Source organism: Papio anubis, chromosome 2, assembly GCF_008728515.1.
Source record: "Papio anubis isolate 15944 chromosome 2, Panubis1.0, whole genome shotgun sequence".
Lineage (NCBI taxonomy): Eukaryota > Metazoa > Chordata > Mammalia > Primates > Cercopithecidae > Papio > Papio anubis.
This window is the reverse complement of record NC_044977.1, coordinates 101,356,712-101,369,911: the sequence shown is the minus strand read 5'-3', so window position 1 is coordinate 101,369,911 and position 13,200 is coordinate 101,356,712. Positions and strand designations below refer to the sequence as shown.

Sequence of the window (13,200 nt, the reverse complement as noted above, 5' to 3'; positions counted from 1 at the left end):
GACAAGGCTCTGGAGACTCAGAGAAATGCTTTTCTCAATGCTTCACTCCCGGCTGGAAGGCACATTCATTCTTTAGGGCCTGCTCCCTGATCTCCTCCACATTCTTACCCTGAAGACCCAGGAAGAAGAATCAGGAGTCCCTTTTACTCCTGAAGCCCTTCATGTATTCCCGTGTCACAGTAATGAATGCATTTGGCCTTGTCTCAAGACGGAGAATAAATGGGGGAATAAAACAATATTTCACAAACCCCTCTTCTATGCAGGGGAACAGGGTGAATATTATCAGAAGTGAAGAATTGACATTCTACTTTTACCCTTAACTTGGGAGCGTTTTTCCTGGGCAGGGACAAACTCTTCCAAGTTTCCTCTTAAGAGTTTTTCATGTGGCCCAGGTATTGAACATAAGATAGACTTGGAGAGGCCATTAGTTCTGGAGGCTTCACACTACTTGGCCTCATAGGTTTTTTTTTTCTTCTCCCCAACTTCATAATGATAAACTAAGGTTTCCTTTGTGTACCACTTTCGCAGTGCAGGTGCTTTTTGCAAGTCAATGGGAGAGAATTACACGTGTGGCTTATTAAATTGATCTACAATTTAATCAATAAATCATTCACAACATGAAAATGTCTTTGCTTTGAATTTGTGCTTGATAGCAATTTTCTATTTCCTAAAAACTTGTAACTGAAATGACAGCATGCCTTTATTAAGGAGAAATTTAAGAATAAAAAGAAATAACCTAATATAAGATTGTTTTAATTTCTGCCTATTTCATTCTGGATGTACCCACACTCATCCATGCTTCGCAAAGAGACAGTCACAGTATACATGCCACCTTAATCATAAAGATTTATCTGGGTTTCTACATGGTTTTCACAGTGATACTTTTTCCTTTCATTATTCATCATTCTTCAGAGAACCATCACCTCCTGGGACTCCTGTGATGCAAGTGCCATGATTGTTAAGCTCTTTAAGTGAGGAAATCATATAATTTCATTTTTTTATCCTTTCTATGGCAAAAGCAGTTCTGAGAATATGCTAGGCACTTTAGTGCTTGTAGCCTTGGAAAAAGGTGGTGAACATTTTTGTAGAAGATACATTCTGGGAACAAAGCACCATCAAAAGGCTAAGAGATTTAGCTGGGCATGGTGCAATGCACCTGTAGTCCCAGCCACTCTGGAGGCTGAGGCAGGAGAGTCGCTTGAACCTGGGAGGTGGAGGCTATAGTGAGTCGAGATCATGTCACTGCAGTCCAGCCTGGGCGACAGAGGAAGACTCTGTCTCAAAAAAAAAAAAAAAAAAAGGCTAGGCACAGTGGCTCACGCCTGTAATCCCAGCACTTTGGGAGGCTGAGGTGGGTGGATTACCTGAGGTCAGAAGTTGGAGACCAGCCTGGCCAACACGGCAAAACCCCGTTTCTACTAAAAATACCAAAAATTAGCTGGGTGTAGTGGCGGGCGCCTATAAATCCCAGCTACTCGGGAGGCTGAGACGGGAGAATCACTTGAACCCAGGAGGCAGAGGTTGCAGTGAGCCGAGATCGCACCATTTTACTCCAGCCTGGGCAACAAGAGCAAAACTCCGTCTCAAACAAAACAAAACAAACTGCTAAGAGATCTAATCAATTCTTCTGGCACACAAAGTAATATGAATTTCCTGAAAATGGAACTAAAAATATATTAACCACATTTCTCCATATTCAACCCTTCAAACCAAAATTGTGATGATACCTTTTTTGTATGCTGACAATTGTCATGATTACTCTTATGAAGGAAATAGTAGTAAAAAAAAATCTGTTTCTTGTTACTCTTTTTCTGTAATCCATATGGAAAATTAAATTATATAGACAGCAAAAACTTTCCTGATAAACTGGCTTTACCATTAATAACACACAAGCTTTTCTTAAACTCTGGCTTTGTCTAACACTTTTTGTTAAGCAAATGGGTTTTTACCCTCCAAACCACTGAGGGACTGATTTATAGTTGAAAACTACAGAAAATACAGAAAGACTTCCTCTAGTCTTATCCACAACTCTTTATAATGTTATTGCATGAGAATTTTTAATGCAGTGCAGTAAGAAAAGCACCCTCAGCTGTGCCTCGGAAGACCTAAGCTCTGGCTCTGGCTCTACTACCAAATTGCTGTGTGATTTTGGGAGAGTCACTTTGCCTCTCTGGACTTCAATATTACCACTTTGAAAGAGAGGGGGAGAGACATCAGCTGGATGACCTGAGGCCATTTTCTGCCCTAATACTCTATGACAAGTATCCGTAATAGAGGTAATTTCTACATTTACACTTAGGGTTTATTTAAATACAGTCTTTTCTTTCTCTTTATTTTGAGGGAAAGGAGGTCAAATACGCTGCTAGTCTGTTTTTCCTTCTGAAGTGAAATGCAGTCTTTTGAACTTTTGGAGCGACCCAGTGGAATTGAATTGAATCCCCAATGGATCTGATCCAGCATTTTCAGAACCCATTGAATGTGCAGCAGGAGGTAGACTTGGAGAGGCTATTGGCTCTGGAGGTGTCACACTACTTTGGCCTTGTAGTTTGGTTTTTGCTGCCTTCCCATAGAATGCCTGAATCCCTGCTGTAGGCCCAAAGGTGAGGAACCAAGGTTTGTCAGTTAACTATGTCAGTTTGCCTGTCTTCAGAGTCAGGATGTTGTGGGTTGAATAATGGTCAACCAAAGAGACAAAGTCTTAATTCCTAGAACTTGTAAACGTTACTTTACTTGGGAGAAGAGCTTCTGCAGATGTGATTAAGTCAAGGATTTTGAGATAGGGAGACTATCATGGATTACCTGGTTGGATCCTAAATCCAATCATGAGTGTCCGCATAAATTAGAAGTGGGTGAGATCTGATGCAGACACACAGTGTAGAAGGAGATGTGAAGATGGTAGAGATTAAAGTGATGTGGCCACAAGCCCCAGATTTGCTGGGGCAGCCACCAAGAGCCAGAAGTGGCAAGGAACAATTCACCCTTCAAGCACCCAGGAGGAGGCAGCCCTGCTGGATTATTGCCATCTGGCCTCCAGAACCGGGGGAGAATACACATCTGCTGCTCTAAGCCACTAAGTTGGTGGTAATTTGTTACAGCAGCCACAGAAAACAAATACACAGGTGACAGCAGGCGAGTGTCCAGTCCTGCAGGGGCCCACACCAGCCCCCAGATCTGGCCCCGGAAACACAGAAAGAGGAGCATCCTTCCATTCTGGCTGTTCAGTCCTTTCTTCCAACTCTTCACCAGACTCCCACATCTCCACCTTGCCTCATTTTGCCTGTTTAACTATTTATTAAGAAGTTGCTGTGCACCAAGCACTGTGCCAGGTATGGAGAAGCAGCTGATAAAACAATCCTCAGGAACTGAAAATAGAGACGGTTTGGGGTTTAGATCAGCTTGCACTAGAAACTGGGCTTGGGGGGAATTCCACCTTAGTCCCTCAGGCCTTGCTTAACTGGGCTTTGGAGGGGAAGGTGGCTTCCCCCACACCTGCCCACACTGATGAGGCGGTCCCATAGTTCCCACCATCATGACATGGACTAGTCATACCTGAGTTCTCCATTGGCTCACCATTGATCTTTGCTTATCACATACAAAACTCATAAAGGAACTGGGTTTTCCCCAAACTGTGTCAAAACATGAATGATGGTGAGGTGAATTTCCGAGGTATGAATTCAGGTACCAGCAGATATTTCCTTTTATTTCTTCTTTAGAGACAGGTCAGTGGCTCAATCATAGCTCACCTCAAACTGCTGGACTCAAGTGATCCTCCCACTTTAGCTTCCCAAGTAGCTAGGACTACAAGCGCATGCCACCACGCCTGGCTAATTTTATTTAAACAATTTGTAGAGATGATGTATTAGTCTGTTGTCACACTGCTATAAAGAAAGACCGAGATTGGATAATTTATAAAGGAAAGAGGTTCAATTGACTCACAGTTCTGCATTGGTGGGGAGGCCTCAAGAAACTTACAATCATGGTGGAAGGTAAAGGAGAAGCAGGCACATTTTTCACAGGTCGGCAGGATGGAGTGAGTGCAAGCAGGGAAAATGCCAGGTGTTTATAAAACCATCAGATCAGATCTGTTGAGACTCACTCACTATCACGAGAACAGCATGGGGGAAACTGCCCCATGATGCAATTAACTCCACCTGGTCCCACCCTTGACACATGTGGATTATGAGGATTATAATTCAAGATGAGATTTGGTTAGGAACACAGAGCCAAATCATGAGCTGGGGTCTTGCTATGTTGACCAGTCTGGTCTTGAACTCCTAGGCTCATGCAATCCTCTTGCCTCAGCCTCCCAAAGTGCTGGAATTATAGATGTGAGCCACCGTACCTGGCATCCAGCAGATATTTCTACTGCATTTCTCCAGGAATGAGTGGGTTGGAGATGAGGAGATTCTGGAACTTCTGTCGTTTCCTCCCAACAATTCTGGGACTCATGTTCACTCTCCTGGGATAGGGGAAATTGACTTAAAGTGATTTTCAAAGGGCATTCCTGTTGAAATAGTTAATATATGTACATGCTATGTACATGCATACCAAATACACACACATTTGTGTACGCTACATACCATGGAGGAAAGCCAGTCTTGGTATAAATTTTACAACTTCAAAATAATAATGGAATTATGATTTCATTTTAATACCATTTTCAATTTAAAATTTTAATAGACTTTTTTAGAGGTTTTAAGTTTACAGAAAATCTAGGTAGACAACACAGAAAATTCCCATTAACCCCTGTATTCGTCTGCTAGGACTTCCATAGCAAAATACTACAGGCTGAGCAGCTTAAACAACAGAAATTTGTTTTCCCACAGTTCTGGAGGCTAGAAGACCAAGGTGCCCACAAGTTTGGTTTCTGGTGATGCCTATTTACCTTCCTTGCAGATGGCCACCTTCTCCCTGTGTCCTCACATGGCCTTTCCTCTGAGCACTTGGAGGCCAGAGAGTGAGCTCTGGTGTGTATTCCTCTACCGAGGAGACACCAGTCTTACTGAATTAGGGCCTCAGCCTTATGATCTCATTTAACCCTCACTGCCTCCCTAAAGCCTTTAGGTGACTAGATGTGAGGGTGGAGCCCTCAAGAGACTGCACTGCCTTCTTTCTGTCTGCTCTTGTAGTGGGAGGACACCTCCAGAGGAGCTGCTGTTCATTGAGCTGCACTCACACATGAAGATACAGACTTTGTGAAGAAGGAATTGGCAACACTGAAACCACCAGAACAAAGGCTATCACTAAGGTATGTGCTATAAGCATCCTTGGGGAAGAAGGGCATGAGTAGGCAGGGGCATTTTTATATCTTTAGAGGATAGGCAAAGGGAAGACCACAATTTCAGAGATCTAGCACAAGAGGTAAATTTTTTTTTTTTAATCTTTGCATTTCCTCAGAGCCCACAAACATGCATGTGTATTAGTGGCTGCCCATGCTCTGGCTGAGGGGAGCAAGCCATGCCATTTTCTCTGCAGGCCTTTAGGAGAGAGTGAAAACTCCTAGAAGAGTGGGAAGGTAGACAAGAAAAGATCCTTTATAATACCGGGCATCTGGGAAGATCTGTCCTTGTGCTGGGTACAGGGCTTCTATCAGGTAACTGAAGGACACCTGGGTACTGTTCTTAAGGAAGGAAGCCAGCAAGCAAACTTTCATATAACTAAAGATGTTGCTGGTGGGTGCCTGTAGTCCCAGCTACTCAAGAGCCTGGGGCAGAAGGACTGATTGCGCCCAGGAGTTAGGGGCTGCAGTACACTGTGATCACACCTGTGTATAACCACTGCACTCCAGCTTGGGCAACATAGTGAGACCCTGTCTCTATAAAAAATAAATAAATTGCTGCTTGCTTGTGCTTTCAAATCATAGAAAGGTAGCAGAGTGCATAGGGATGTCTGAATGTAATGCAAACAAATTCCTTGGAAAAATATGTCTGGATTGAAATTGCATTGAATGTATATATCAATTTGAGAAGAATTGTCAAGTTTTATAATTTTTATGTAACTGAATTGCATTTTTATTAGGTTTATTCCTAGTAATGCTAGTAATTTTCATTGCTAGTATAATTGGGATCATTTTTCTATTGCATTTATAAAATTATTTTTTTTGGTGCTTAGGAAAGCAATTAAAAGAATAAACTGATGAATATCATGCAGATATATCTCTAAAACAGTAAGGAAAATACAAAATGAGAAACAATATATCATTTATGTAAGTTAAAAGTAAACACACAAAAATATATATTGTTTATGGATGTATATAAATATGTAAAAGTACAGGGGGAATTTGTTTGCAATGACACATACCAAATTGGTTTTAGTTGTTTATGTTATGGGGATAAGTTGTGTAGTTAAAGGGAACATTAGCTTCATCTCTATTGCATCAGAAATAAAAAAAAAGAAGAGGGATGGAAGGAAGAGAGGGTATGAGGGAGGGAGAAAATAAGGGAGAAAAAAAGGAGGAAGGAAGGAAAAAAAAGAATCCAAAGTATTGTGAGAATATGTTAACAGCTGCTAATTCTAGGTGATGGAACTACAGGTATTTACATTTTCATTGTAAGTTTTGGCTTTTCTCATCTCGGCTGACTCCCCTGTACTAGCTTGGGTTTAGATAACAAAATACAATAGACTGAGTGGCTTAAACAACAGAAAGTGTTGTTTAACATACTTCTAAAGGCTGGAAGTCCAAGATCAAACTGCCAATGCAGCTGATTTCTGGTGAGGCTTCTCTACCTGGCTTGCTGATTTCAGCCTTCTTGCTGTGTCCTCACATGGTCTTTACTCCATGCACAAGAGGAGCGAAATTTCTTGTGTCTCTTTCTCTTCTATTAAGGACATTAGTTCTATCAGATTAGGGCCCTGCCTTTTTTGGTTTCGTTTCTGTTTTCTTTCTTTTTTTTTTGAGACAGAGTCTCACTTTGTCACCCAGGCTGGAGTACAGTGGTGTGATCTTGACCCATTGCAATCCCCATTTCCTGGGTTCAAGCAATTCTCGTGCCTCAGCCTCCAAGCTAGCTTGGATTACAGGCGTGTGGCACCATACCCGGCTAATTTTTGTAATTTTAGTAGAGACAGGGTTCTGCAGTGTTGGCCAGGCTTGTCTTGAACTCTTGGCCTCAAGCGATCCGCCTACCTCGGCCTTCCATAGTGCTGGGATAAAGGTGTGAGGCACTGTGAGAGCTAGGGCCCTGCCTTTATAACCTCATCCTTTTTTTGTTTTTGTTTTTTTTGAGACAGAGTCTTACTCTGTCACCCAGGCTGGAGTACAGTGGTGCGATCTCGGCTCACGGCAACCTCCGCCTCTTGGGTTCAAGTGATTCTCCTGCCTCAGCCTCCTGAGTAGCTAGGATTACAGGCATGCACCTGCTGCGCCTGGCTAATTTTTGTATTTTTTAGTAGAGACATGGTTTCGCCATGTTTGTCAGGCTGGTCTTGAACCCCTGGCCTCAGGTGATCCGCCCACCTCGGTCTCCCAAAGTACAAGGATTACAGGCATGAGCCACAGCTCCCAGCCTATCATTTAACCTTAATTACCTCTTTAAATACCCTATCTCTAAATAGTCACACCCACACCAGGGGTTGAGCACTTCAACGTGTGAATTTGTGCAGGACACAATTCAGTCCATAACATCCCCCTAATTTTTAAAAAATAAAAATGTTTTTAAGGAGTGTCTTTTATGTGTCTCTGTGACCAGGTCCCGCTGCCTTGATGGATTATACACTTGACCCCAGCATGACAACAATGACCGACTACTACTACCCTGATAGCCTCTCAAGCCCCTGTGATGGAGAACTTATCCAGAGAAACGACAAGTTGCTCCTTGCTGTCTTTTATTGCCTCCTGTTTGTATTCAGTCTTCTGGGAAACAGCCTGGTCATCCTGGTCCTTGTGGTCTGCAAGAAGCTGAGGAACATCACAGACATATACCTCTTGAACCTGGCCCTGTCTGACCTGCTTTTTGTCTTCTCCTTCCCCTTTCAGACCTACTATCAGCTGGATCAGTGGGTGTTTGGGACTGTAATGTGCAAAGTGGTGTCTGGCTTTTATTACATTGGCTTCTACAGCAGCATGTTTTTCATCACCCTCATGAGTGTGGACAGGTACCTGGCTGTTGTCCATGCCGTGTATGCCATAAAAGTGAGGACGATCAGGATGGGCACAACCCTGAGCCTGGCAGTATGGCTAACCGCCATTATGGCTACCATCCCATTGCTAGTGTTTTACCAAGTGGCCTCTGAAGATGGTGTTCTACAGTGTTATTCATTTTACAATCAACAGACTTTGAAGTGGAAGATCTTCACCAACTTTGAAATGAACATTTTAGGCTTGTTGATCCCATTCACCATCTTTATGTTCTGCTACATTAAAATCCTGCACCAGCTGAAGAGATGTCAAAACCACAACAAGACCAAGGCCATCAGGTTGGTGCTCATTGTGGTCATTGCATCTTTACTTTTCTGGGTCCCATTCAATGTGGTTCTTTTCCTCACTTCCTTGCACAGTATGCACATCTTGGATGGATGTAGCATAAGTCAACAACTGATTTATGCCACCCATGTCACAGAAATCATTTCCTTTACTCACTGCTGTGTGAACCCTGTTATCTATGCTTTTGTAGGGGAGAAGTTCAAGAAACACCTCTCAGAAATATTTCAGAAAAGTTGCAGCCATATCTTCATCTACCTAGGAAGACAAATGCCTAGGGAGAGCTGTGAAAAGTCATCATCCTGCCAGCAGCACTCCTTCCGTTCCTCCAGCATAGACTACATTTTGTGAGGATCAATGAAGACTAAATATAAACACATTTTCTTGAATGGCATGCTAGTAGCAGTGAGCAGAGGTGTGGGTGTGAAAGGTTTCCAAAAAAAGTTCAGCATGAAGAATGCCATATATGTTGTTGCCAACACTTGGAACACAATGACTAAAGACATCGTTGTGCATGCCTGGCACAACCTCAAGCCTGTGATTGTGTTTATTGATGATGCTGAACAAGTGGTAACTTTAAAGGATTCTGTGTGCCAAGTGAAAAGAAAAGATGTCTGACCTCCTTACATATGCAAAAATATACCTCCAGAGCCTGTCGGTAGGCTGGAAGAAGTGGATATTGAAGTTTCCAGTTGTCTATTCATTGACTGATGGTGAAACAGCGGAAGTGATTCTGAATCAAGGTGATTGTGATTATAGTGACAATGAAGATGATGCTGTTAATACTGCATAAAAAGTGCCTGTCGATGACATGGTGAAAATATTTGACAGGCTTATGGAAGGACTAGAGCAGCATGCATTCATAACAGAACAAGAAATTATGTCAGCTTATAAAATCAAACAGAGACTTCTAGACAAAAACCATTGTTGATGATGCCTCTAGAGGAGACGTTTAAAAGCCATCAAACAGAATGCCTTCCCTGGAGGACCCACTTCCTCATTCCTAAACTGTGTCTGATGTTTCTTCTCATGTAAGAAATAAAAAATAAAAATAAAATAAAATATATTGGTATGTAACTACAGGAAAAAAATAAAAAATATATAGTGGATGGTAACCTTTCAATAAAAACTCAGTATCATAAGTAGAGACTGAAAGCTTACCGTTGTTGCTATTGTTTAACAGCTGATACAGGTATTCTGCTGATGCTACTGCTGCTTAGTTACCATGAACACGTTGTTTTTTCACTATTAATGGTGTGTCATGTTTTTTACTTTTAAGTACTTATGTGTGAGTAAGTGTAAGAAAATGATTGCTTATCAGTAGTATCAACGATTTACTCAATATCTGAATCACCTTGATTCAGAACCATTTCAGCCATTTCACCATCAGTCAATGAATATCAGTCTCATTATTGATGTCAAAAACTTCAATATCCATTTCTTTCAGCCTACTGCAGACTCTGGAAGTATATTTTTTTGCATATGTAAGGAGGTCAGACTTTTTTTTTTCACTTGACATACAGAATCCTTCAAAGTTACCACTAGTTCAACATCATCAGTAGACACAATCACAGGGCAGAGGTTGTGCCAGGCATGCACAACTACGTCTTTAGATTTTGTGTTCCAAGTGTTGGCAACAACATATATGGCATACTTCAGATAAGTTCAGAGTCAGGAAAGATGATGGTGCCAAACCGCCACAAATATTCTATTTGTGGGTGGCTGAGACAGTGACATCTTTGCTTTCTGATGATTCAACATACACAAACTTTGTTGCATGCACAAAAATTATTAAAAATTTTGGCTGGGCATGGTGGCTCACCCCTGTAATCCCAGCACTTTGGGAGACCAAGGCGGGTAGATCACTTGAGGTCAGGAGTTCAAGACCAACCTGGCCAATATGGTGAAATTCCATCTCTACTAAAAATACAAAAATTAGCCTTTCTGCCTGTAAATGCCACCGAAGAAGCACTGTTAGAGTCTCTCTTCTCACTGCCATCATGTCTAAGTCAGAGTCTCCTAAAGAACCTGAACAGCTGAGGAAGATCTTCATTGGAGGGTTGAGCTTTGAAACAACCGATGAGAGCCTGAGGAGCCATTTTGAGCAACGGGGAATGCTCACGGACTGTGTGGTAATGAGAGATCCAAACACCAAGCGCTCCAGGGGCTTTGGGTTTGTCACATATGCCACTGTGGAGGAGGTGGATGCAGCCATGAATGCAAGGCCACGCAAGGTAGATGGAAGAACTGTGAAACCAAAGAGAGCTGTCTCAAGAGAAGATTCTCAAAGATCAGGTGCACACTTAACTGTGAAAAAGAAATTTGTTGGTGGCATTAAAGAAGACACAGAAGAACATCACCTAAGAGATTATTTTGAACAGTATGGGAAAATTGAAGTGATTGAAATCATGACTGACCGAGGCAGTGGCAAGAAAAGGGACTTTGCCTTTATAACCTTTGACAACCATGACTCTGTGGATAAGACTGTCATTCAGAAATACCACACTGTGAATGGCCATAACTATGAAGCTAGGAAAGCTTTGTCAAAGCAAGAGATGGCTAGTGCTTCATCCAGCCAAAGAGGTCGAAGTGGTTCTGGAAACTTTGGTGGTGGTTGTGGAGGTGATTTTGGTGGGAATGGCAACTTTAGTGGTGGAGGAAACTTCAGTGGTTATGGTGGCTTTGGTGGCAGCTGTGGTGGTGGTGGATATGGTGGCAGCGGGGATGGCCATAATGGATTTGGTAATGATGGAAGCAATTTTGGAGGTGGTGGAAGCTACAATGATTTTGTCAATTATGACAATCAGTCTTCACATTTTGGACCCATGAAGGGAGGAAACTTTGGAGGCGGAAGCTCTGGCCCCTATGGTAGTGGAGGCCAATACTTGGCCAAACTACGAAACCAAGGTGGCTATGACAGTTCCAGCAGCAGCAGCAGTAGCTATGGTAGTGGCAGAAGATTTTAATTAGGAAACAAAGCTTAGCAGGAAAGGAGAGCCAGAGAAGTGATAGGGAAGCTACAGGTTACAACAGATTTGTGAACTCAACCAAGCACAGTGGTGGCAGGGCCTAGCTGCTACAAAGAAGATATGTTTTAGACAAATACTCATGTTTATGAGCAAAATATCTCGAGGACTGTATTTGTGACTAATTGTATAATGGTTATTTTAGTTTCTGTTCTGTGGAAAGTGTAAAGCATTCCAACAAAAGGTCTTAATGTAGAATTTTTTTCTTTTTTTTTTTTTTGCGCACCCATGCTGTTGGTTGCTAAATGTAATAGTCTGATCATGACGCTGGATAAATGTCTTTTATTTTTCTAATGTGCTGTGTAAAATTAGTCTACTCTGAAACCATCTTGGTAAATTTCCCCCAGCAGTGTGAAGTTAGAATTCTTTCAGGGTGATGCCAGGTTCTATTTGGAATTTATATACAACCTGCTTGGGTGGAGAAGCCATTGTCTTCAGAAACCCTAGTATAGTTGAACTGACAGTTATTATGACCTAAAGCTCACCATTGAAAGGGATTACCCAAGCAAAATCATGGAATTATTGTTTATAAAAATGATTGTTGGCACATCCTATGCAATATATCTAAATTGAATAATGGTACCAGGTAAAATTATAGATGGGAATGAAGCTTGTGTATCATCCATTATCATGTGTAATCAATAAATGATTTAATTGTTTTGAAAAATAAAAATACAAATACAAAAATTAGCAAGGTGTGGTGGTTTGTGCCTATAGTCCTGGCTACTTGGGAGGCTGAGGCAGGAGAATCACTTGAACCTGGGAGGCAGAGGTTGCAGTGAGCAGAGATCTTGCCCCTGCTCTTCAGCCTGGGCAACAGAATGAGACTCCGTCTCAATAAATAAATAAATAAAATGAAATTCATAAAACTACTGTGATGATTAATACTGAGTGTCAACTTGATTGGATTGAAGGATACAAAGTATTGATCCTGGGTGTGTCTGTGAGGGTGTTGCCAAAAGATATTAACATTTGAGTCCTTGGTCTGGGAAAGGCAGACCCACCCTTAACCTGGATGGGAACCATCTAACCAGCTGCCAGCATGGCCAGAATATAAGCAGGCAGAAAAATGTGAAAAGAGAGACTGGCCTAACCTCCCAGCTGACATCTTTCTTCCGTGCTGGATGCTACCCGCCCTTGAACATCAGACTCAAGTTCTTCAGTTTTGGAACTCGGACTGGCTCTCCTTGCTCCTCAGCCTGCAGATGGCCTACTGTGGGACCTTGGGATCATGTGAGTTAATACTTAATAAACTCATATATATATATATATATTCCATTAGTTCTGTTCCTCTAGAGAACCCTGACTAATACAACTACCTTCAGGCTATGTGTATAAGGTATATATAAAACATAAATGAATTCTGTGTTTAGACCTGGGTCCCATCCCCAAAATATCTCATTATGTATACACAAATATTCCAAAATCTAAAAAAAAAAAAAAAAAAAAAAATCTGAAACACTTCTGATCCCAAGCATTTAGGATAAGGGATATTCAACGTGTATGTTAAAATATTTAACTATGATTGGAAGTTTGTCTATTTTTCATTTTAATTATTTTAATTTTTGCAGTATATATCTTGAAGCTATGCTATTAGGTGAATGCATAAATAGTTTTGTTATGACTTTTTATTGAATTGACTCTTTTAGCATTATGAAATGCCTCTTTCTCTCCGGTAATACTTCTTGTCTTAATATCTACTATGCTTAGCATTAATATAGCCACACTGGTTTTTCTTTTGATTAGGGCATATGT

General features: G+C 41.5%; 2 protein-coding genes across 2 annotated transcripts; both read left to right on the top strand.

The window, feature by feature from the left end:
- The first annotated feature begins 4,907 nt into the window (after positions 1 to 4,907).
- On the top strand, positions 4,908 to 9,050 carry CCR8 (C-C motif chemokine receptor 8). The gene is made up of 2 exons (XM_021934534.2): positions 4,908 to 5,248; positions 7,689 to 9,050. Exon 2 carries the CDS (start codon positions 7,703 to 7,705, stop codon positions 8,768 to 8,770), a length of 1,068 nt encoding a protein of 355 aa, XP_021790226.1. The 5' UTR covers positions 4,908 to 5,248; positions 7,689 to 7,702; the 3' UTR covers positions 8,771 to 9,050.
- Positions 9,051 to 10,236: 1,186 nt separating this feature from the next.
- LOC100997297 (heterogeneous nuclear ribonucleoprotein A1-like) lies at positions 10,237 to 12,178 on the top strand. The gene has a single exon (XM_003894647.5). The coding sequence runs from the start codon at positions 10,420 to 10,422 to the stop codon at positions 11,383 to 11,385; it is 966 nt and encodes a 321-aa protein (XP_003894696.1). The 5' UTR covers positions 10,237 to 10,419; the 3' UTR covers positions 11,386 to 12,178.
- The last annotated feature ends 1,022 nt before the right edge of the window (positions 12,179 to 13,200 follow it).